Source organism: Meles meles, chromosome 16 (genome assembly GCF_922984935.1).
Source record: "Meles meles chromosome 16, mMelMel3.1 paternal haplotype, whole genome shotgun sequence".
Classification (NCBI taxonomy): domain Eukaryota; kingdom Metazoa; phylum Chordata; class Mammalia; order Carnivora; family Mustelidae; genus Meles; species Meles meles.
Window position 1 is genome coordinate 27586173 of NC_060081.1, and position 26485 is coordinate 27612657.

Genomic DNA, 26485 nt, shown 5'->3' on the forward strand with positions numbered 1-26485 from the left:
CAACAACGTACTAAGCTGTATCACTGATAGCACACATTGTCTTACCTCATTAAGAATGGCCCAAACGGCAGAATTCTGAATAACTGAAAGTCGAAAGGCTGAAATGGGGTTTAGGCTAGGATCCACCATTCCTTCGGCAACACCATTCTCAAATTTTCCTTCAAAAGAAAAATCAACATGTGTTGGATAGCCTGAAATCAGCAAGCATAAAGTATCATGGACTTAAACAGGGAAGAAAAACACCAAAACGTTTCCAGTGGGTGTCGTCAAGACGGGCCTGGGTGAATTTTTTCCCTTCTTTCTACTTTTATTGAACTTTCAAATTTCTCACAAAGTGTATGCTTATATTAGAAGCACCTAATAAGAGAGGCAGAGCTATACTCTCTCTTACTGCAAATTAAACGTGTGTGTGTGTGTTCTTGCATCAAAAATATTTTAACGGGGGCGCCTGGGTGGCTCAGTGGGTTAAGCCTCTGCCTTCAGCTCAGGTCATGATCTCGGGGTCCTGGGATCGAGCCCCGCATCAGGCTCTCTGCTCAGTGAGGAGCCTGTTTCTCCCTCTCTCTCTGCCTGCCTCTCTGGCTACTTGTGACCTCTCTCTCTGTCAAATAAATAAATAAAATATTAAAAAAAATATTTTAACATGCAGGTTTTTAACAAAGTGTGACTTAACCAAACCTTAGCAAAGTGTACTCTGTACCATGGCTCAGTCCAACCCTTTGAAGGTTAAGTCAGTAATAGCAAATTTCAGTGCTTTCAGACATAACATATAATAGTTGGCCTTGAGCAGGCACTCAATCTGTATGTATCCGTTCCCATGTCACATTTAGAAGGAATTAAGGAAGTGATACCTCCTCCTTTCTAATAGAAAACTATTTTCTAATAGAAAACTGCTATTACAAATGACAAGCTGAAAAGGTAGGACCAAGAGGTTCTATAAAAAGGTAGCATGCTCATATACCCGATTTTTCTTGCTGTGAGGAATACTCTTAAAACAACAAAATGCAATGGAAAAAGTGACAGACAAATGGTTTGTTCTTGGCCATGTTTCTCTAAGCCAGGAGCTGGCGACCCTTTTATTACACAGGGCAGATGGTAAATATTTTGGGCTTTGTGGACCATCGGGAAAAGTAAAGATACCAGGTTGGCACTTCTACACGGGAAGAGGGGGAAAAAATGTCCACAAAATTTTTATTGATGAAATTCAAATTATAAGAACCACCATGCAGGTGTACCAAGGAGAACATAATTCCTTTTAGGATGGTGCGGGGTCGGGGGTGGTTAACATCATTCAGTTAACTGGGATTCAAAATGATCCTCCTCATTAAAATCGATCGTAAATGTTCATCTGTTCATATGAATCCATGATATTTTACTATTTTATCTTGACTAATTCCTTTCGCACAGCCCAGGTGCTGCGAAACACATCAGTCCACTAGCACGTGACTTTACTGGAGCATATTCATCACTCGGGGGGTATTCATGGAATTCCATTAGGTTCTTCTCCCCAGTACTTGCCTTGCAAGTGTCACTACACTGCAGATGAGTCACTTTTGAGCCAAAGTCAGGTGGAAGCTTCTTGATCAGTCTGATACTGGAGCTCAAATTATCATGGTCATCAGTGGCTTGGCTGGAATAAAAGGTCTGCATGGAAGTGCTATTTTGTCTTGTAATTTTAGCGTGAATAAAACGTTATCAAGTCTGCACCAAAAACTAACTATCAAAGAGATAATAGTGGTTAAGGGCAGTCCTCACTGGGAAAAAATTTCAATAATGTTCCTGGGCTTAAAAAAAAAAAAAAGTTCTTTTTTTGTTTTGTTTTGTTTTGTCATTATAAAATTGATGACAGCTAAGCCCCAGAGCTGCTGTGTGGTCCAGAAGGTCATACTGTTCAGTTCCTATTTCTGACAAAAATTCACAGAACTGATCGTGGCAGAGTCCATGAGAATGAATCAAGTTCACCGATGACGCTGCTGGTTCAATAAAATAATGATACATGACAGATTCAAGTAGTTCCTGTGAAGTACCAGATGAATAATAAAATGACCACTGGCTTCGCTTACATTTCCACAAGCTCTGTACATGTATCCAACTAAGCCTTCTTCTTCATGGGTATCTTCACTACTATTCAGTGTAACACATTTTACTTCAGGTTGTATTCAATTTGTGTTTTCTCAGCTTGTTGGAAAATATTCTTGCCTGTACTTGGTTCCATGCAGACTTTTCAGAGGCCAATGCTTCGGTTACTTCAAGGTTGGCACTGACTCCAAATAACAACTAGGCAGTAGCTGTACCTCTATCAACTCATCAAGAGACCAGGAAACAATTTGCTTTTTTTTTTTTTTTTTTTAATGGAAATGATAGAATTCGGCCCATTTTTTTTTCTAGCATTACCTTAGGGCAAGAAGATTTTTTAGGCTTTCTTTGTACTGCAGGTCTAGATCCAATTTTCCACATATAATTATATTTGTTATGACTTTCTGTGCACTGAAATACGCCCAGCTACTGTGCACTAGCAGGATTTCTGACCGTGATCTTGCAAATATCCTCATCCAAAAAGGTTCAAAATGCATTAGTGTATCTAATCCCTCACACACACAAATGCACAAAGACCAGGAAAAAAACAAAAGCAAACAAAAAAAGGAGTATCAAGCACCTGGGAGTCGACTAAGTAAAGAACATTTAGTGATAATCAGGATGAATTTGGAGGAAAACGACACTATTGGGGTTTTAGAAAGAATAAACACCTGGCTTTACGAAATATTTGCAGTATTTTTTCCACCTTCTATGAAGGGAGCTATTTTCCCAAAAGATGTGAATATCTGTTACATAAATATTAAATAAAATGGGGAGGAAAGCTTCAAGCACTCCATGGCTTAAATTATTTTCTTTTTCCAACTCCCTTTTTTTTAACATATCCATTTACTTGTGTATATATGTTTATATTTATATATACACTTTGTTATTTATTGGTACTCTATGTACAATGTACTTATCAGTCAGACTTCAAAAAAATTCAATTTTTGCCAATTAGTAATAATCTTATAATGATATACATTTAGTTGTTACTTTCCTGTCTTGTGCTTTCTTGTTTTCATGTAGTTTATCTTAAAATATGCTATAAATATCATATCACATTATTAACACTTAGGCAGTCAATGGTCTTGCTTTGTCTCCTGACTGATAGTGTTCCCAGTGTCCTCAATTCTTCAAGCAGTTGGTGGTGAGTGAAAGCTTGATGGTCTTGTTTATTTTATCTGCACACACATCTTTGGCTGCTCTAATTAAACACGATGTAACGTACCCTTGGTCATTGACTTCATTTACTTGGCTAACACCCGAGTCACCCCCAACACTCACTCTGGTTACAGCCTCACGGGCATTTATTTCTGGGAAGAAATTCTGCCGTCATGCATTACTGTCTGTTCAATCTTCTGATTTCCTGACCTCTGCTTTCCTGTGAGTTGGGAACAGCATGAGTGCTCAGGATGGCAACGCGTTCCCCAGACCAGCTGTCACTTCACGGCGTAATAATCACGGCGATCTGCCATCCGGTCTGATCAAATACACCACGTTTTCACGATGTTAAAGAGCACTGACATTCAAAGTCCACTTTCACAGTTTTCGGCATCATGGGTAAGCACTGGCTATTATTATTATTGTTTTTTAAACGTCACAGGATGGTGGGATGCGGGGACACGATCTTATCGTAACTGCATTTTGCCGCCACCCCCGGCGCCACCTCCTTCTTGGCTGCAACGGCTCTTCTCTCCCGCTGGGGCGTCAGAGTGCGTGGACTGCGCAGAAGTAAGCGAGCACCAATAAAGTGTTCCAATAACTATTTATGGACACTGAAATTGAACCTTTTTTACCACTTTTACATGTCACAATATATAATTTTCATTTTTTTCAAACTATTGAAAAATAAAAACAAAAAAAAATAAACATTCTAAGCAAAAACAGGAAGTAGGGGGTAAAAAACCAAGAGGAAGAGGGCCAGAGCAGGACTGAGGCTATCTGGCGTGGAGATTATGCAGCCTAACCTAGAGTTTTACAAAATAATGATAGGCTTTTAGTAAGATATGTTCAACCTGAAAATCATACCAGAGAAAACTTGTAATATATTTTTAAAAGATTTATTTATTTATTTTAGAGAGAGAATGCACACATGTGAGCTGGGGCAGGGCAGAGGAGGAGAGACAAGCGGACTCCACACTGAGCACAGAACCCCACGTCAGGCTCAATCCCACAACTCTGAGATCACAATCTGAGCCAAAATCAAGAGTCCTACGTTTCACTAAGGCACCCAAGTGCCCCCAAGAAGACTTATAGTATTAAACGTATCAACTTCCAAAGTAATGTTCTTATTTAAAAGTTATTAATAATCTTTTTTTTTTTTAAAGATCTTACTCATTTATTTGACAGAGAGAGATCACTGAGAGGATCACACAGAGAGGAGGCAGAGAGGCAGGCAGAGAGAGAGGAGGAAGCAGGCTCCCCCACTGAGCAGAGCGCCCGATGTGGGGCTCGATCCCAGGACCCTGAGATCATGACCTGAGTTGAAGGCAGATGCTTAACCCACTGGGCCACCCAGGCGCCCCTATTAATAATCTTATTTCATGAAAGTATGTCCATGCTGGGGCTAGACTGGGGTAGGAAGTATATGCTACAAAAAAGTATTATTGAATTATTGAGTTAGGCAGGGAACTTAGGGCTGAAAAATACTGTGAAACTTGAAACACTTTAATGAGGTATCATACTATCGTCTGATGAGCTTGTTTAATTAGAAAGATAATTACCTAATGATATAACTGGCCTCTTTAAAACACCTGCATCCAGGAGCGCCTGAGTGAGGCAGTCAGCTAAGCGACCAACTCTTGGTTGTGGCTCAGGTCGTGATCTCAGGGTGGTGAGACTGAGCTCTGTGTTGGGCTCTGGGGTCTGTGGGGAATCTGCTTAAGATTCTTTCTCTCTCTCTGCCTTTTCCCGCTGTGTGCATGCACACGCTCTTTAAATAGGTAAATCTTTAAAAGAACAAAACAACAGGGGCGCCTGGGTGGCTCAGTGGGTTAAGGCTCTGCCTTCGGCTCAGGTCATGATCTCAGGGTCCTGGGATCCAGCCCCGCATCGGGCTCTCTGCTTGGCGGGGAGCCTGCTTCCTCCTCTCTCTCTGCCTGCCTCTCTGCCTACTTGTGATCTCTCTCTCTCTGTCAAATAAATAAATAAAATCTTTCAAAAAAACAAACCACTTTCACCCAGGATTTTATCCTGCAGATATACTCTCACATGTCCAAAAAGACTACAAATTGTAGCAAAAACTGCCAATGACCGTCCACCACTAGGGTGACTGGCTATGCGAATTTGGTATGTTATTCCATGGAAATACTAGGCAGCCAATTAAAAGAATGAAGAAAGAATACGAAGAATAAAGTACGACAGAAGATAATGCGCTAAAGACCTACTTGCGCTCTCAATGCAGAGACGCTCTCATACATGTGCAGAACCGTTCAAACGAGCATTCTTTTTAACGGGGGGACAAAGGAAACAAACTTCATAAGCAAACAGGAGGACAAACAGTGATATATCCACTGTGAACATTTACACAGCAAGTAAATGAATGAGCCAAAGACACACGCATCCACATGGATGAATCTCATGATGGGGCAAGAAAAGAAACTGTAGACTATGGAAGGTTATTATTTCTCTCAGATTTAACAAGCGAAGTAACACTGCGTGTTGTTCAGGAATACATCGTACATACACAGCAGAAGTGGACATGCAAACGGTAACCACAAACCTCAGGACGGCAGTTCTCCTTGGGTGGAAGGGGGAGAGAAGATATTAGGGAAGAACAACTGAATTGGCAAATCTTAAGCCAAACACACAGATCCTCATTACATTATTATTTGTATCTTCTGTGCATCTGAAATGTTACGACCTTTTGGAAAGTTCCTCTTCCATATGTAATACTTGTGTATTTGATCCGGGAAAAGATGCAGAACAAAGGTCGTACAGCATGTTATCATTCCTGTGTGACTGTGTGTTTTTAAAGAATATACTCGTATCTCTTCATTTCTGAACAGAACACTTCGGGAAGGACACAAATCCTTTAAGGAACTGCCTCTGGGAAGCACTGGGGAGGACGGAATCGAAGAGCAGGAGACTGAAATTTATGTTTTCAGATTTGCGTTTGGTACCACATGCCTGTACCAGCTTCCCGAACAAGAAATTTAATTTTTGTTCTTGACCCAATGAACTGGTAGGTCAGCACTGAGAGACAGGAAAGAAGGGGGAAAAGAAGGAGAAGCTTATTGGAGAGTGACTAGAACTCCCAATTCCTGGTACTGGCCAAGACTTGCCGGGTCATGCCCTGTGGGCTCCCCCTCTTACTGCACCCTGACCATGCACCAGTCTGTCCTTCCGGTGTTTCACTGACAGAGCTCTCTGCCTCACAACTGGAACTAACTAGAAAGTGTCGAGAACAGAGCTCCAGTCTCACTGAGCTCAGGCAGTGTGAGGAACGCAGTGGGTCAGGTGTCCAAGACCACAGACTCTTCATGTTCTTACTCAGATTCAGATTTTCAGAAGTGATGTCTCTCTATCTGCTCTATTTCTCTGAAAATAATTTTCACCCGGTACGGCTGTTCCACTCCGAGGAAGGTCTGCGAAGCTATTCCACTAAGGCATACTGAAGGGAGTGGAATTGTTTCATACTCAGTTGAAAGAAAGCAGTTTCTCCTTGTTTCTGACGCACCTTTTCGTTATACAAGGTCCTAGGCTGGCTGATTTACACATTCTCTTCTGTTCTAAACATGTTTGAGCTGCTGTCTTAGATGGTCATTATCTTCAAGTTACTACTGATGGTCAATTTCCTACGCTTTCCTAATCTAGAACACAACAGTCTCAGAAACTAAATAACGGACAAATAATAGGGTTAATAAATGTCTTGGATATGCAGCCAACTTTTGATACATTTCTAGACGTAACACAAATATGAAAATAATGAAACTCATCTGTCCACCAAAACGGCACAAAAACTAGGGTTATCACACAAACCCTGTAGCAGAAACCATGACACCAGATGTGAAAACTCTCAAGACAGGTTTCTGATTGTATCCGTCCTGTATACCTACAGTGTAAACTTACCAATATTCTCTTCTGCCTACCACTAAGAAAAGCATTATTTTCAAGAAAAAGAAAATATATCCTCATTCACTGAGTTCACACCCATCCAACAACAGACTGTATGTTAACTCCAAGAGATGGCCAAGGGCCATCGCCGCCTGCCTTCCCCACCAAGCGTGCAGGACCGCACTGTGATGGGACCACGCTGTGACAGGGGACTGTGCTGTGACATGGCAAGGCCACAAAGTAAAGCGCACGCAGTGTGTTAGGAAGAGCAGACTAGAGGGACAGCTGCAGTGTTTAACAGAGAATGAGAAAGCATTCATGAGGAGAAGTATCAGGTGGAGAAAATGGCCAGAGGCACAGCTGTACATGAGCGCAAGGAGCATGAGAGGAACAAGAGACTCAGGACAAGGGAAACTGAGAATCAAAGGAAACGTGATGTGAAAGTAGGTGGAAGCTAAGGAATGTGATCATGGAAAGGCATTAAGATCCTGCCCCAGGATAACATCGTGGTAACAGGGACGCTTTAGAAAGGCAACTGCTGGGGTTCTGGGCAAAGCAAGCAGAAGGACGCAGGGAGAGGCAGTCCTTCTCCAGCCCAGACCCAGAGCAGAGGCCTAAGCACCAGCCCAGGGCAGGTGACTAGGCATTCCAGATGGACATATTTTATGCTAACGGACAGTGCAAAGTGGGGTGTGTGTTCAGGGTGTCTCCCAAGGTGGGGCTTAGGCAACCATGTGAATAGTGACAGCAAAAACTATGGTGACCGGAAGATACGACCCCGGCACAGATGCTCAGAGTAAATGGCCATGTGCGCATGTCAGAAAGCATCTCAGGGCATGCCCGGGTGTCTGCCTTCGGCTCAGGTCATGAGCTCGGGGTCCTGGAATCGAGCCCCACATCGGGCTCCCTGCTCTGCAGGTGGCCGGCTTCTCCCTTCTCCCCACCCCCTCTGCTTTGGTGCTCTCTCTCTCTCTCTCTCTCTCAAATAAGTAAATAAAATCCTTAAAGAGAGAGAGAGAGAAAGCATCTCAGTACAGACCTGAAGCTCAGGAAGGAGGCAGGGGCTAAAGGCACAGAGCTTCTGGCACACGGACGTTGCTGGGACCTTGCAAGTAGCTACCATCGCCCGGTCAGAGAGGGCAGGAGGCAGCTGAAGGCAGAGGATCTAGCTATCAACCATGAAACAGCAGGTGGGGAGAGAAAGAGGAACCAGCAAATGAACCTCTGATCTGAAAGCCTGGTTGGGTCAAGACAATTAAAGTACGAAACACGAGAACACACACAACTTGGGAGGACATTGGTAACTGTAACCCGAAAGTGCTTAACATCCAACGAGAAGTTAAAATTACTTAGGAGTTAGTCCAGAAAAGTCAAGGACATTCTACTAGGTTAAAGTACGAGGTATTACCTATTCTGAAATAACCATCTTCTAATCGTTTGTCTTTGGTTTCTTTGCTGATTTCCAAACCTTCACTCTAAAATAGAACAAAAACATTAACTTTGCAAATCATTACTTCTATTTACAACAGATCTAATGTATCTTAATAAACATAAAAGTGATGTTTGCGGCTCAGCGCTTTCTAAAAAAGAAAAAAGTCATCTCAGTCTTGAATCTTAAAAAGTTTATCAAAACAAATATTCTTTTTTTTTTATAACTATCTGAATCTATGTATCTTTCTAGATTGGTTAGAAAATTTAAATATATAAATGAATATAGATCGATGATACATTGATTAGAAAATTTAAATTTTAATTAAATTTAAACCAATTTAATAGGGTACTATTTTTTTCACTAAAATTAAAAAACTGTGTTAGCTTGAAAGAAAACTAAGCACTCCTTAAAGACCAGTAAATTAATTTTGTGTATTAAACGACAGGCATTAAAACCACATGGCATTGTGGGACTCAAAATAGAGCATTAGAGTAAAATGATGATTCACTTATTTTCCTGGTAGGAACTTCCAAGTTATTTTCCAACAGGAAACAAAATGGAGGCTCTATGAATAAGACAGATGGGACAATATACTAAGTGTTCCATATTTCAAAAAAAAAAAAAAATTAATCTTGCTCATCACAAAGGTCCTGCAAACGAGAGAATTTTCTTTCACCTTGTCAGTAGGGATAACCTCAAACCAACTCTCTCGGTCTTAGCTCTGAAGAAGAATTAGGGGAAGAAACAGGCATACCTTTAAAGGCAAAACTTCCACAGTTGTGTTGAGCAGAATATCTCCTGGGTGTTCTTGGTTGCCGCTGTGGAACAAGTAACTGAAAAGACAAACATAAAAGTATGAATCAGACTAGATTTGAAGAAGATTCAGGAAGACGGCCTCACCTCACAGTGAGCTTTCCCAGCGTGGCTCGGGGTGAGCGGGGACCGCACCAGAGCGCAAAACGAGGGCGCGTTACTGTTCCAAATAGTTGCAGGGAACCTAAAAACCCAAGGATGCAACCCTGAGGGGATGTGTTAATTCCTTCCATCGGAAGGGGCATGTGTGGTGCTTGACGTAATAATGTATTTAACAGACTATTTTTTAAAAAAAAAAAAAGACAGTTTTAGGCTGAGGTTCACGCTGTTATAAATATACACTACCTCGAGGAGTAATCGAAGCTGCGGCACCTACAGAATACTACTGTATCTTGTGCCTGAGAAGATTTTCACCGGGACGGCCACGAGCCATGGCAAGTTTATCCAATCCAAATAATTTCAGTATTAGGAGCCTGAGAGTAAATTAACCAATTCCAAATAGCTGAATAATTCCACTTATCACTATGAACAAACATCTGAATAGCAACTATGATCAATCTAAAATACTCCCTGCGTATGAGGATAATGTCCTCAGGTTCTGACACCCTGAAAACCAGTGTGTGTGTAAGTGTATGTGGGGAAAGGAGGGAGGAAGGGTAGGTGTAAAACCCAAACAGGGCATGCAAAGCGTATCTAGATCTGAACTGAAAACTTAAGTTTAGGGGCGCCTGGGTGGCTCAGTCTGTTAAGCGGCTGCCTTCAGTTCGGGTCATGATCCCAGGGCCCTGAGATTGAGTCCCCACACCAGGCTCCTTGCTCAGTGGGGAGCCTGCTTCTCCCTCTCTCTCTGCCTACCATTCTGCCCACTTGTGCTTGTTCTCTCCCTGTCAAATAAATGAATAAAACCTTAAAAAAGAAAACAAAAGAAAGAAAACAAGTTTAACTAAGTTAAATGGTTAAAAGTTTAGATTTAGAAAGACCTGGATCCAAATCCTAGGTCTCTCATTTAGTCTCTCATTTAGAGAATTCTCACCTTTAGCAAGTTACATTAGCTTCCTGAGCCCGAGTCTCTTCTGAAAGTGCAGAGATTCTCACCCACCTCACAGGACTGTAGCAAGTTTATGAGTTTATGAGAACTGACAAAATACCCTGCCTATTTAAAGTACTCAGCAAGGAGCAGTGACAGGAGGCTAACGGTACAGTATAGTATTGGTGGGCAGAAATCATCTGGGATGAAGACCGGATTTTCTGGTGTTACAGAGGGAAGGGCACCCTCAGCTCCCTGTAGGCTATGCCAAAGATTAATTCCAATGTTTTCTGATGAGAGACACCTTTTTTTAAAAGACATCTTTGACTTGAAATGCTGCCTGCTATAACTATGGGCCACTCATGACCTCAGCTACAGACCAATACAAAACAGGGGAAGCCACTTTTAAGAAAGGAATGATGGACAGAATTTGCCATTCAGACAGACTGATTCAGAGGTGTTTACTATGAGATTAGAGCGGAAAAGTCAGTATGATCTACAAAGTTTAATATCAGAAGAAATAAATGATAGTATAGCCGACAGTGGAGAGAATGTGCAACTATTAAAATGTTTACGAGGGGCGCCTGGGTGGCTCAGTGGGTTGGGCCTCTCCCTTCAGCTCGGGTCGTGGTCTTCGAGTCCTGGGATCAATCCCCGCATCTGGCTCTCTGCTCATCGGGGAGCCTGCTTCCCCCTCTCTCTCTGCCTACTTGTAATCTCTCTCTGTGTCAAATAAATAAATAAAAAGATCTTTTAAAAAAGGTACTAAAAAATGTTTATGAATCATTTACGACAAATTATGATGGAAAATATAAAACATAAAACTGCATACAGACCATAATGGCTTTCAAAGTAGAAAGTGCCAAAATGATCACAATGGTGTCTATGGGGTTGTGATTTTTTTCCCTCATTTTTTCGTATTTTAAAATTTTTATGTAATCAAAACATATCATAATATGTAGTCAGAAAATATCTTCCCTACCACTTAATTTCTGTACTGATAAATACAACTTCTGCTTTTTCCCCCCTCTCAGCAAATCCATTATTGTGCAAGTCAAAAGTGATTCCTTTTCCCTATTCTAGGCAAGGCGGGGGGTCTCTCCATGAAATCTGAGAAAATTCAGATATACTCTGATTTTAAAAGAACTGTGTTTTACCAGAAATGGGTTCTCAGTGGGATCATATAAATTACTTTAAGAAATCTGATCTCCAATACAGGAGTTCTTTAGCAGATTCTTTGCTGGCACAATTTTAACTTGTTAAAAATAACCAAAAGACATGGTCTGAGACTATTCTGATTTATGGAGGTGAAAAAATTGTTTCTAATTGTATGATGACTCTTGGTTTAGACATCTCTGAGTATAGCTGACCCACAACGCTACATTAGCTTCAGGTGTACAACACAGTGATCCGCCATCTCTGTGTGAGTCTGAGCTCACCACGAGGGCGGCTGCCATCTGTCACCCTACAGGGCTGCTACGCTGTCACTCACTGTATTCCCTATGCTGTGCCTTTTATGCCAGCAACTTATTCATTCCATCACTGGAAGCCTGTAGCTCCCTCTCCCCTTCACCATTTTGCCCAACCCCCCCCAACTCCCCTCCCCTTCCGGCCACCAGTTTGTTTTCTGTATTCACAGGTCTGAGTCCGCTTTTTGTTTACTTGTGGGTTGTTTTCTCTTAAGATTCCTGAGTGGAATTATGTGGTATATGTCTTTCTCCGGCTGACTTACTTCACACATAGCTTAATACCCTCCAGGTCCATCCACGTTGTCACAAAAGGCAAGATCTCATCCTTTGTGTGGCGTATTCCCTCATGGGTCCATACACCACAATCTCCTTATCTTATCCGTTTGTCTACTGATGGCACTTGGGATGCTTCCCTATCATGGCTACTGTTAATCATGCCCCAGTAAACAGAGCTGCAAGAATCCTCTTCAAGTAGTATTTTCCTTTCCTTTCGTAAGTACCCAGTAGTGGAATTAGTGCATCCTACTGTACTTCTGTTTTTAATTTTTTTAAGGAACCTCCATATTGTTTCCCACAGTGGTTGCACCAATTTACATTCCCACCAACAGTGCACAAGGGGTCCCCTTTCCCCACGCCCTGCCAACACTTGTTCTTTCTTGTCATTCTGATTTTAGCCCTTCTGACTGGTATAAGGTGACAGCTCATTGTTTTAACTTGCCTCTCCCTGACGACTACTGATACTGAGCATCCTTTCATCCATCTGTTGGGCATCTATGTATCATCTCTGGAAAAATGTGTCTTCAGGCCCTCTGCCCCATTTTTTAATCAAATCATTTACTTTTTTTTGGTATTGAGTTGTGTAAGTTCTTTACATATTTTGGATATTAACCCAATTTCAGATATTTATGATGACATCTTTTTTTTCAATGTAGGCTCCACACCCAGCACGGACCCCAGCACAGGGCCCAAACCCTTGACTCTAAGATCAAGACCTGAGCTGAGATCAGGAGTCAGACGCTCAACCAGCTGAGCTGCCCAAATGCCCCTATGATGACTCTTTTAAGTGTGGTAAATACTACCTCAAAGTGCTGAATATCATGCTATCTAGTATAACAATGAACATTAAATTTAACAACAAAATATTATGTACTCATAAATGTGAAATATTACTCCAAAGTATTTTTAGGTTTTTTCCAGGGATAGTCCCATTGCCCAAAACATTTTTTATTTTTAATTTTTTAATTTTTTTAATAAACATATAATGTATTATTAGCCCCAGGGGTACAGGTCTGTGAATTGCCAGGTTTACACACTTCACAGCACTCACCATATTGCCCAAAACATTTTTACACACTTAAATTCCTCTTTAGAATCAGTTTAGAGTAATAAAATAAAATCAATAACATGATAACTATGCACTATTTCTGAAAACCTTAAGTAGAATTATTCCAAATAAGTTTTGGTGGGTTCTAACAACGGGACATGCTTTACACGAGAACATGTAACACAATGTGCCCCAGGCTACAGAATTATATTCCATTCAGGGATTACATTTAAGTGTACCACAGATTGTTTATAGTCTGGGGAATATACCCCAAACTGAGGAAAGGTTGGGGGAATTCATGGCTGTTAAAAAATAGGCAGAAAAAAGTCCTAAATTCTGTTAAATGAACATAAATTCTGAAAAACACAAAAGGGTTATACATTCTTCCACGGTGGTCTAAAAGCAAGCCAGCACTTATAAAATCACTGACAAGGGATGGTCACAGTCTGTCAAAAGTATCATTTCAGCCAATTTGCTAGGTAACTGACGAGCTCTCAGTCAAACCCTGAGGGATATTCTAGAATAAGGACATGAAAACTAATCTATATTTTGAGGAAGAGTTCTGCCTGAAAGTATTAAAAAACTATACTAAATATTTGTTCAACAATACCAAGAATTTACCGAACATGCTAAGAGCCGATGTCCTATCTAAAAACAACACACCCATTTTACTACCGAGTTGTAGGAAAGTATTTTATAACCTAACACTTGGGACCCACCGTCTCTTCACATCTGTTATACACATAAAAAAAATCCATCATAAATCACACTATGAAGAAGAGGTGTAAAATTGTAAGACCAAATAGATTTCAACAGTCACCAACCTTTCTACATTGACTGGCTTATCAAATTTGAACAAGATGTAATCGCCGGCTACTGGGGTTATAGCCCAGAAGAAATCCTCCCCCATGTAAGTTTTCTCCAGTGTATGTCCTTGGTAGACCTTCAAAGAAGTAGATATCTCTGCAGGTGGGTTTACATGGATTTTAAGAATTAATGGTTTCATGTAATCTTTATCCTAAGAGGAGAAACACATATGCTGTTAAACATCATATAGCTTATTTATACTTATGAAGAAGAACAATCAGTGACTAAACATGAAATAACAAACTGTATGTGCATGAGGAAAATAAAATTACATCACCAACCGTGAGTTTCTGTATTTTTCCTGATAGAGAAGAATGCAGACCAACATGTTGGAAAAGCGAAGGTCTGAAGCGAATTCGTAGATTTGCTTTCTGTCTATCACAATGTTTCTAAATATTAAAAAAAAAATCATGTCAGTGTCACGTGTCATTTACAAAATGAAATCTTGTCCTCATCAGAAAAACCATAAGACCTTTTATTTTCAGAGACAGAGTAGGGGTCAGGGAGGGTCAGAAGGATGGGGAGAGAGAGAGCCGTAAGTAGGCTCCACATCCAGCATGGAGCCTGAGACGTGGGGCTCAATCTTACAACCCTGAGATCATGACCTGAGTTGAAACCAAGAGTTGGACACTCGACCAATTGGGCTACCCAGGTACCCCTTTCAGAAGTCCTTTTCAAGAATATTGAAAAGAAAATCCAACTTATCTCATAATTCCAAATCACAATTCTCAGGGTCCTTTTTAACACATTGAGATTTGCTACTTACTAGATAAACAGATTTAATGTGAAAAAAATTTAAGATAAGCACAGCTTTCTCAGAAGAGTTCAGGATTTAATTTCAACCATCTTCAGGATATGTCAATATGTCCATTTGACTTTTAATATTAAAATACACACACTAAAACCTAGAGGTTTGGTTCAAATATACAGAATGTCTTTAATCGGATGATATAACGAAGGATTTGCAAATAATAAAAGGCATATTTTGTTGCATCAAAGTTATCTGAAAATGCAAGGTAACAGCTTGACCATAAGCATTCAGTTGATCTTCTGCAGTATTTTATCTCCTATAGGGTTAGGTTCTACGTGAGTCTGGGAGGTGAGAATCTCTGATAGTAGAAATTAAAACCCTTTAAATCCTCTATAAATTTTAGGACACAGCCCTTTGGGCAGTTTGATCAATCTTTTCTGTCACTGCTCCTTAGGCCATGTTTTTCTGTGGCCTGTAATTCTTCAGTTGCTTCCGCTAGGATGTTGGGGAAACTGTCTGCACATGCTGGTAGCCTCCAGAACAGTAGCTCTTTGACACTGGGCTGGAAAATTCAACAGGTTTATCAACCCACTTGGACTCTTTAGGCACCAGTGAGTCCACTGCCTGTTGAGAGGGCTCAGTCTCGGGCACTGGTCATTCTCTTCTTCCCCTCCCTCCCCCTTGCTCTTCTCCTTTACTCTTCCTCCCTTCCTTTCCCTCACCTTCCATTTGAGTAGTTGAATTTTGTGTAAATAGAATATGTTCTATTACCTGTACTGTAGTGTTACTAATAACAGTAACGAAGTAAAACCTCTTGAGAAAAATTAAGCATTTTAGTACCCAGGAAACTATTGGAGGCCTTTCCAAGTGGAAATGTGTTACAAATAAAAGTACATTCTTGGCCCAGAACTTGTTAGGTCACTAAAAATGAGAAGAATTGATAAAAGCCTGACAGGAAGCTGAGGCTGTCTTCAAGTACCGAGTTAACCCACAGGGGGCGCCCTGCTGGCATTCTGGATTTCCCACACCCAGACCAAGCGTGAGGACAGGTTGTAATCTGAAGTCTGGGCCTGGAGGCACTTCACATGGAAGCACAAGTTGTCCCGTAACTGTGCTGAGTTGAACTGTGGAACTTGAAATACCTAAGGAGCAGTGACAGAAAAGATCGATCAAACTGGCCAAAAGGCTGTTTGCTAAAATTTATAGAGGATTTAAATGGCTTTAATTTCTACTATCAGAGATTCTCACCTCCCAGACTCATTTTATTTTTATTTTTTAATTTTTTTAATTTTTTTAAGATTTTATTTATTTATTTGACAGACAGAGATCACCAGCAGGCAGAGAGGCAGGCAGAGAGAGAGGAGGAAGCAGGCTCCCTGCGGAGCAAAGAGCCTGATGTGGGGCTCGATTCCAGGACCCTGGGATCATGACCTGAGCCGAAGGCAGAGGCCTTAACCCACTGAGCCACCCAGGCGCCCCCCAGACTCATTTTAGAACCTAACCCTATAGGAGATAAAATACTGCAGAGGACCAATTGAATGCAAGTATACCGTAGGAGTGAAACAATCATCTGAATTTTCCTATGTCCTATGATAAAAATGCCTGTAAGTCACAAAGAAAATACAGGTCAGGACTAACAGCATAAAAATGAGTTGTTCAAATCAATTTATATGTTCACGCATTGTTGGAAAGTAGCTACTTTGCTATTTGGTTCTGTTCCATGATTTGCTCTAAGACAGTGGTTTAAGAACAAACAGACAAAAAAAGAATGTAACAATAGTTTACAAACACCAGAAGGCAGTGTCCTAAAAACTAAGTGGCAGGTAGGATGATCAAACTATTCTAGATAATAAGGTCATGAAGTCAAATTAAATGTTTGTTAGAATGAATATTAAGTCATCCCTATAAAGACACATCCCCATAATCAAGACTTCCTGTTACTACATGTCAAAAATCACTTATTTTGGGGTGTGCATGGGTGGCTCAGTCGGATAAGCGCCTGCCTTCGGCTTATGTCATGATCCCAGAGTCCTGGGATCGAGTCCCACATCGGGTTCCCTGCTCCTCAGGAGCCTGCTTCTCCCTCTGCCTCTCAGTCTCTCTCTCACACAAATAAATAATTAAAAAAGAAAATGACTCATTTTTAAGAATGTGTATTCACATTTATGCTTACACCTAAAAAGGAATTTTTTTTCCAGAGGTACAATTCAAATTGGACAAGGAAAACATAGCTAATTACTTTTTACAACAAGATTTCTATGGAATTAACATGATAAGACAAAAGTCATCATTGACTTATTTACCTGCTACCATTACACCAAAGGTCAGCATAGGAACACTGGTTTCTTCCAAGTAATATACTAAAAAGTGCTTTTTGACTTGCCACTGCTTTGGTATAAAATATCGCTACTATTTTATTTCTTATTTCCAGAAGTGCTGGGCCCGATACTGTCCCCAAAGTATTTGAAAAAAGAAAAATCACAGAGTATGAAGAAAGCTGAAATAACCCCAACCCAGGACAGATAGGAGAACATCTATAGCCCCCAGTCATGAAATACCAGAGCCTAATGACACCGCTAACATTTATCAGCAATCTGAAGAAAGGTGGACTTCACTGATTTAAGGGATTTTCCACGGTTATTTAAAAGTCCCTCTAATTTAGGGATTTTCTGTCAGTTCAAGAAAGCAAGCCAGCACTTCAAATGTCATTACTTTCATTCAGCTATTTAACTGTTTGTTTACAAAATCTGGCTTCTTCAAAGTCACTTTCACAAGATACAGAAAAGAAGCCAGAAAAGAAGCCTCTTCCCCTGGTAGAAGGTAGGGGAGGGACAGTAAAGTATCCCTCAAACTGAGAAAGCATGGTTTTATTCAGGGTAACTGATGGTGTAGGGTGTGTTACGGGGGAGGGGTGGAATTGGGTGGGGTGACGATCCAACCATGCAGTGATTCTCTGCAAGATTTGGACCTTAGTCCACAGGTTTTATAGAGCAAGAGGACACACTGTAGTAAGGACCCTGGAGTAAGATCAAAGGGTTTGCAGGAACTTAACTGACAGCTAGCCCTTAATTAGATCTCGTAGTACCATCTGGGTGTCAGGAAAGGGAAAGACTCTTATGTCCAACAGATAAAGGGGAGACCAGAACAAACCTCTCTCCAACCCAGCTGAAGGTGGCATTTCTAAACTATGTATATTAATCATCATGAGCCCTAAGCACGTGGCCCCAGGAGTGGTCATGGAATGAACATGAACATAATGATAGGCCTAAGATGGAAGTCACGTTTGTCAGCACGCCTGTATCCACTCTCAGAAGAAATCAACTTACTGCATCTTTTTCAGGGTTGCAGACTTTGACCCAGAGTATATGGTCCAAGAGCCAATCAATGGGTTTCTCCTTATAGAACATAAATATGAATTCCACGATCAGAGTGAGGTCTGGTGCTTGAAACATTTTACCTGGAAAAAAAAAAAATTTTCTCAGTCAACAGCTGTTATGAAGAAACCAAGCAACAAAATGGCTTAAATAAGTGAGATCTAACAACAAATATATAAAAGCTTGTCCTTTCAAACAGAAGTCATGAAGAATAACTTCCCCACTTGTCTCGTCAAAAGCAAACAAACTTGCTTTAGCTAAACATTCTGAGTTGTCACCTGGGGATAAATAGATCTACTGAACTCCTGACTTTCTCCATTATAAAATCTATCATTCAGCTACTGGCTCGAAGGATTCAAGAACCAAGTCAGAGACTTTTCCTTCATGTCTTATTAAAATTCTTCCCATTTAAAAAGAAAAAGAAAAGAAATTTGGGTTTTTTAGGTTTAGGTTAAAAAAAAAAAATTAACCAAATCAGTAACTGCAGAAAAAGAAGGTTTCCTAATTCTGTCTGCAATGAAACTTTCACAAGTAAAGATGTTTTTGATTCTTACGTTTTGAGATAAATGACCAACAAGGTCAAAAGCCCAGCCTCTAATACTTAAAGTTTTAAAGTACTACAGAAGTGAAATGTTATTCTCTAGGTGTTTTTCTAAAACCTGTAAACTTCCTGCAATTCTTCACTTTTCAATATGTTTAATTACAGAATTTAGGGATTTTAGTGGAAAAAATATTTTAAATGAGCACCTTAATTAGTCTATGAAAGCAACAAATGATTACAAATTAATCCCTGAACAAGTACTTTAAGGACTACATCAAACACCAGGAATTCATACTGGAAAACATTTAGTGTGGCATTCTTTGTAAAAGAACCCCAATCCTACTAGAGCTCTGGGCACTAAAAGAGCGACTAGAGGGGTCAGTGAAGAAATCAGACATGCTCGGGACCATGGCTGGCCGTGTGTGTATACTCCACAGTAAATACTGCAATCTTAGAAGTATCCAAATATTATTTTGGGTTGACTTACATCATTTCATATGTAGAAGTTTACCTAAAATTCAATTTCCTCAAAAACAATCCATTGTTTTTGAACAAATTTTTTCCGGGAAAAAAAAGACAATTTTAAGATAAAAGAAATTAGTTTAAGATTCCAAGAGTCGCAGTTATTTCTGAAAAGTAGATAAATCTGACACTATTCTTACCAATGAAGCCCAGCTGGGAGAACTCGAGTATCATCCATTCTTCAGAAGAAAGTTGAAGTGCAAAATTTTTTATAGTGTTAAAGTAATTCTGTTTGACAATAATATCATCTTCAAGCTAAAAAAAGTTGAACAATCAGATTAATAAATCAGAGTCGAAAAGATTCAGATAAAAGGATATTCTTTATTATAAGAAAACTCAAGTATACTTCATAATGCAAATCAAAAAAATGGTCAAAAATGATGAAAATATAAAAATAAAATTTTTTGAAAGAAAATGAGGAAAACAAAAGGAAGAGGCACACAGCAAGTCACCTGAACCACTCCCTTACTGTGGGAAATCAGTCCATTCCATGAATACCCTTTTCTGGTCCTTTCATAGTGCCCAACATGATTTCACACTACCTTTTTTACTTTTCAAAGGAAAAGAATTTTTATAAGCCTTTAAATTTTTAAAAAATTTTTATATAATACATGTACTAAGTCAAAAAGCCAGTAGCTTTCCTTCTCTGCCCTCTGTAAGGGCCTACTTAATCAGAGGGAGCCATTTTGTTGTTTATGCAGTAAATTCAGATTGACCCTATGCAGTAAACTTAGATTGACCCCGCCCCTCCCAGAGGAACTTACTTGCAAAGCCCAGATACAAGGGCGGGTCAGGCCAGGTAGAGATAGCCAATCAGTGGGGCGTGCATACTGTCTCCCTAGCTACCTGCCCCAGGTAGCAAAGCCCAGATACAAGGGTGGGTCAAGCCAGGTAGAGACAGCCAATCAGCGGGGCACACATATATCTACTAGGGTGAATTGTAATTCAATTGGCCGCCCGTGTGTGACCTAACATGACTGTGCAGTTTTCTCTGTGTATTGCAATCTCATTGGCCACCTGTGTATAGCCTGGCTGAACTACCTCTCTAAAAGTTAGTCTGTGAGACAGGGAGTGGTTGCCTCTTTGCAATAGACTGCCCTGACTGGTCAGTTTGATTCTCAATGCTTAGCGTGAAATAAGGCTTTGCTTGACCTTCGCTTTGTATCAGTCTTTCTCCTCTGATCACGGACCTTAACATTGGGGGCTCGTCTGGGATTAAACGATGAGAACTGAGCCAGCATCAGAATTTCTGGGAAAAGCCTCTGGAGGTTAGATCACGGGATCCGATCTGTCTGGTTGCAGAGCTCCAGGGTATGGCCCACCGGCGAGAAGCTGGATGCAGCCATGCTCCCCAGGGCTGGAGTGAATGTGGGGATGCCCCTTCCCTCCACTGGGGGATCACCAGGGGGTTCGAGTCCCCCCCTGGGCGGTGAGGGGATTGATTGTCAGGGGGTTTGAGTCCCCCTGGGTGGTCAGGGGCCTGCCAGGAGGTTTGAGTCCCCTAGGCGGTCTCCGGGGGTTTGAGTCCCCCTAGGCGGTCACCAGGGGTTTCGAGTCCCCGGCCATTTCAGGGGGTTAGAGTCCCCCTAAGCGGTCACCAGGGGGTTTGTGGTCCCCCTAGGCAGTCAGGGGGTGAGTCCCCCTAGAAAATCCCCACTGGTGGCGGGATCGCTGGGCCTGCAGTTGTCTTTGTCTTGTCTTTTTGTTGTCTGTTGTGTTGTTTGCTGTGATTAAAGGAATGGGGCAAGGAGAAAGTAAGGGGACTGTGACTTTCATCTCTCTGTTCCTCATAATAGATGTGGGGCTTCTCCCTCACGCATTTCACGTGTTAAGGGCTATGACTGGAGCCAACTGGGGTTAGTCTAACTCAAGACAGAGACGTTAAGGAATATTCCCAAGCAGCTGCTAAAACTCCCTTTGTTTCAGGAATTCCTGTCTTCTCTGGCCCAATGTGGACTGCCGACCCCCTCCCCCTTGCTGGCGGGAAAGCATGGTGTCTGAAGTGGAGAGGGCCCAGGTGGAATGTGAAATCTGTTAACAAAGAGATGACTAAACTGATGGTTAATTGTCTGTCTCAGGGTTTTAATGGGTAATTGTTAAAGTAGCTCTCAAAGTCTTTGGTAACCTGAAACTGTGAAGGGTTGCTTGAATGACAAATGGAATTAAATTTGTTGGACATCTAGGTCTTAACCAAATGGGATAAAATGCTAGCGCATTGGTTGCTGGAACTGGGTTTGTGCTTTTGAAATCTGCTGGTGAACATGTTTTGTGCTTAACTGATTCATAAATTTGCCTTCTAAGAATTCTCTTGTAAAATGACTTCCACCTTAAAGGGAATTCATATGGGAAGACCTTCAGGACAAATACAGGTCTTTGATATGTTAAAATCCTGGAACTAAAATGGGTAAGAATTTACAGAAGTAAAACCTGCATTCGGACTAAGCCAGAATTAGTAACATGGGACTAGGTGAACTGGAAGATTGTAACATTGTATCTCTTGATGTTTTATCTTATTTTAAACATTAATGATTCTGTAATGTTTGCTCTTCCAGAGTAGGGAAACTTTTTCTTATGTTATCTGTAATTTACAGAGATGTAAAAGTAGTCATTTGTAAACAAATCAAGGTATTCAACTCTTTCTCTCTATCTGAACCCTCTGAGACCAAAAGGTCTCAGCAAGTATCCTTTCTCCCATGGCTATCAGTCATTTGCATAACTTCAATAAGAATCTGTTCTCCTTGTAACAGGACACCACTGGAAACACTGGTTATTTTACCAAGGCTTTGACTGGAATGTCGTATTTGAAAAGACTCAGATATGACTAGATAGCTTAAAGGAACTAAGGTTGACTTTATAAAACCTGGAACTGTAAAGCCCTTGGAACTGTTGGCCTGATACCTTGCTTACAGAGTTCCCAGCAGCCTCACCAGGTGAGTAAAGGATGTTACTTCCTGGCAGGTGCAGGAACCTCAGGATACTTTGGGGACCTCACAAAGAGGAATTCGCTTAAATCGACAGGTACTGCAGGTATGTCTGATGGCCAGTACGTGGCTTGGCTTCTGGCCTGGAGAGGCTACTATAAGTTCAACCTAGAGATTCCTTATGAGAAGTTCCAGCAAAGCAGATTCTAAAAGATTTATACGATCACTCACTGTTCTTGCTGAGCTTGTGTAAATAATTAGGCCAAGTCTGTTACAACTGGACTTGTTTTTCAAATAAATTAGTCCTGATTTGGCTATCTCTGGAAACGAGGGTTATTTTAGAGAGAAAAATTATGTTTTAATAACACACCTTTATGGATGTTATATTCTAGATTTGATTGTCTTTAAATGTTTGTTTACCTAAGCTAAACAACTTGAGGTAAACTTCAGGGAAGTTGCACAATAGCTCATTTAGACGATCTTGCTTTGCCAGTCAGCCCCAGATACAGGAAACTTCAGAAAATGGAAGGATTTGAAGGGAACAATCTGAGTTAGTGGGAATAGCAGAAAAGGTGTTTAACAATAGGGATGCACAAGAGGAAGGTTTTGGCATTACATGAAGCAGGTAGGGGATGGTAAACGGAAGGAAAAGCCTAAGCACAGAGAACGCAGGCGGGAAGACTTAGATTCAGATCAGTGCACTTACTGTACGGAAAAAGGACACTGGGCCGGGGAGTGCCCCAAAAGAAAGACGGCAATGCTGGCCACCAGAGACTGAAAGGGCCATAGTTCAGAGCCCTTCCCCAAACCTCGGGTAAAACTGAAGTGGAGAGGAAATCAATTGATTTTTGGTGGACACGGGAGCCCAATTTTCATCATTGCTTATCTCAAAGATGCATTTTTCTGCATATCTTTAGCAAGGGAGTCTCAGTCCCTCTTTGCTTTTGAGTGGTCCGACCCACAGGAAGGGCTCCAAGGGCAGCTCACCGGGACAAGACTTCCCCAAGGGTTCAAGAGTTCACCCACATCTTCGAAAAGGCCCTACATGAGGATTTGCATGAGTACAGAACCTCCAATCTGGGAGTCACTCTGTTACAGTATGTTGATGACTTGCTGATAGCCACTGAGGACTATGAGTCATGCTTGAGGGGGACGAGAGTTCTCTTACAGACTCTGCAGGAAAAGGGTATCGGGTGTCAGCAAAGAAAGCACAGCTCTGTCAGAGCCTCACCACTTATCTAGGCTTTGATCTCCACGAGGGAGTGCGTTCACTGTCTGAGTCCAGGAAACAGGTGATCACCCGATACCCCCACCCCACCCTGTCCCGACAAGTGAGGGAGTTTCTTAGGATGGTGGGCTACTGTAGGCTGTGGATACTGTGGTTTGCGGAGATTGCCTGACCTCTCTACGAACAGGCAAAAGGGGGGCTCACTATGATAGAGTGGACAGCTGAGGCAGAAGGAGCATTTCGGGAATTACAAACAGTCTTACTGAGTGCCCCAGCATTGGCCATCCCAGATGTTACCAAGCCCTCCCACTTGTATGTGGATAAAAACGCAGGGGGCGCCAAAGGAGTTTTGACTCAGACTCGGGGGCCTTGGCAAAGGCCAGTAGCCTATCTTAGTAAGAAACTAGATCCAGTAGCGGCTGGGTTCCCCCCGAGCCTCCACATAATTGCTGCCACGGCCCTCCTGGTCAAGGATGCAAGTAAACTGACTTTGGGTCAAAATCTCATCTTGACCACCACCCACGCTATTGAGGGCCTTCTCCGGACTCCACCAGACCGATGGATGACAAACACCCGAGTGACGGGGTATCAGGCCCTCCTCCTCAATGAACCAAGAGTGACCTTCCAGCCCCCAGCGGTGCTAAATCCAGCCACACTGCTGCCAGAGGAGCTGGCTGACCACCCACACGACTGTGGGGAGGTCCTAACCCAAGTCACAGGAATAAGGCCGGACCTCAGAGACATTCCCCTTCTGGATGCGAAGATGACTCTGTTCACAGATGGGAGTAGCTATATGGTCGATGGAAAGAGGTATGTGGGGGCTCCGTTGGTTTCCCCTAAGAAGGAACTCTGGATGGCAGCCCTGCCACATGGAACATTGGTGCAAAAAGCGGAGCTGATTGCACTCACTAAGGCACTGCAGATGGCCAAAGGTAAAACCACCAACATCTACTACGGACAGCAGGTTTGCCTTTGCTACTCTCCATATACATGGGGCTATTTATAAAGACAGGGGCCTATTAACAGCAGAAGGAAAAGAAATTAAAAACAGAGGAGAAGTATTGGCTCTCTTCCAGGCTATTTGGGACCCAAAAGAGGTGGCCATTATCATTGCCCAGGACACCAAAAGGGGACTGATCTGATTTCAAAAGGAAACCAATTAGCAGACTGAGCCGCAAAGCAAGCAGCCCGAGAAACAGTGCAAGAGCTGGTTACACTCCCGACTCCAGCCCTACCAGTAAAACCGGACTATTCAGAGGAAGATTTAAAGTATTTACAAAAATGGGTTAAACTGGACTATGGAGGGAACTGGGCTAAGACTAAAACAGGAAAGTTATTTCTTCCTTGGAGACTAGGTAAGAAGTTAGTAGACCAGATACATCAGGGGACTCATTTGGGGACACGCAAACTCAAGGAACTTATAGGCAAGCAGTTCCAGGTTTCTAAATTAGGGCGTATGGTTCAGGATATAGTTGATAGATGTGCTCAATGCCAGGCAGTTAATGTAGGAGGAACTAGAATGGGAAGAGGGAAAAGAGAAAGAGGTAAGGAACCAGGAGTTTATTGGGAAATAGATTTTACAGAAATGAAACCCGGAAAATGTGGGCACAAGTATCTGTTAGTTTTTGTAGATACATTTTCAGGCTGGGTAGAGGCAGCTACTAGAGGTTTGGGTTACCTCTTGAGATCGGGTCAGAAGGGTCCTGCATTTTTGAGTTCAGTCTCACAGGCATTGGCCAAGGCGTGGGCACTAATTGGAAACTACATTGTGCCTTCTGGCCCCAAAGTTCCGGGCAAGTAGAGAGAATGAACCGGACTCTTAAAGAGACCTTGACAAAGCTAATTCTGGAGACTGGTGGTGGATGGGTGGATCTCCTTCCTTTCGCCCTCCTCAGGGCACGATGTACACCCTACTTAAACAAGGTGACCCCATTTGAAATAAAGTCCGGGAGACTACCCCCTCTCTGCCCTCGGCTACAAGAGGTTGCTCTAGCAGAAATGACTGATCAGTCTATATTCCAGTCACTGCAGGCACTTCAGTCTTTCTTAAAAAGAACCCACACAAGGATCCGAACTGCCCACACTAAGATGGAGACAGAGGTGGAACCACATCCTTACCAACCCGGGGACTTGGTTTGGATATGTCGCCTCCAAGTGGGAAATTTGGAGCTTCACTGGAAGGGACCATTTACTGTCATCCTGACCACCCCCACAGCAATAAAAGTAGATGGCATCAGGGCCTGGATTCACGCAGGTCACATCAAACGAGCCGAGGACAAGGACGTCCCCCAGAGATGGAAACCGCAGCCAATGGACCCCACTGACCGTGGACTAAAGCTAAGACCAAAAGACTATGAGTGTATTGTTCCTCCTATTGTCAGCTGTTTATGTAAAGTATAGTGGGAAATTAGGTGAACGAAATTAGGAAAAATGGAAATGGTTATACAAAGCGGTGGATGGCTAACTCATCAGCTGACTGTGCACTAATGTTACTTTTTGGCCCCTGCATTATAAATGCCCTAATGTCATTTGTATAAGAGAAAACTAGAGCGATAAAAATGATAGTCTTACATGCTCAATATAACACAGAACTGGCTGAAAAGTCAAGGATTTGACTAGTCTCCAAAGAAAAGCAGGGGAATATAAGGGCCTACTTAATCAGAGGGAGCCATTTTGTTGTTTATGCAGTAAACTTAGATTGACCCCGCCCCTCCCAGAGGAACTTACTTGCAAAGCCCAGATACAAGGGCGGGTCAGGCCAGGTAGAGATAGCCAATCAGTGGGGCGTGCATACTCTCTCCCTAGCTATCAGCCCAGGTAGCAAAAAGCCCAGATACAAGGGTGGGTCAGGCCAGGTAGAGACAGCCAATCAGTGGGGCATGCATATATCTACTGGGGTGAATTGCAATTCAATTGGCCACCCGTGTGTGACCTAACATGACTGTGCAGTTTTCTCTGTGTACTGCAATCTCATTGGCCACTTGTGCATAGCCCGGCTGAACTACCTCTATAGAAGTTAGTCTGTGAGATAGGGAGGGGTTGCCTCTTTGCAAGAGATGGCCCTGACCGGTCAGTTTGATCCTTG

General features: G+C 42.0%; 1 protein-coding gene across 4 annotated transcripts in view; it reads right to left on the reverse strand.

The window, feature by feature from the left end:
* MGAT4A (alpha-1,3-mannosyl-glycoprotein 4-beta-N-acetylglucosaminyltransferase A) overlaps window positions 1-26485 on the reverse strand; it is a 164502-nt gene that overhangs the window by 5995 nt on the left and 132022 nt on the right. For all 4 annotated transcript variants that reach the window (XM_045980144.1, XM_045980141.1, XM_045980142.1 and 1 more), the window contains exons 9-15: window positions 19392-19506; window positions 18141-18271; window positions 14345-14452; window positions 14021-14214; window positions 9318-9396; window positions 8540-8606; window positions 46-158 (exon numbers count right to left, since the gene is read on the reverse strand). In XM_045980144.1, the coding sequence (XP_045836100.1) occupies window positions 46-158; window positions 8540-8606; window positions 9318-9396; window positions 14021-14214; window positions 14345-14452; window positions 18141-18271; window positions 19392-19506 (807 nt within the window). The remainder of the gene's footprint in view (window positions 1-45; window positions 159-8539; window positions 8607-9317; window positions 9397-14020; window positions 14215-14344; window positions 14453-18140; window positions 18272-19391; window positions 19507-26485) is intronic.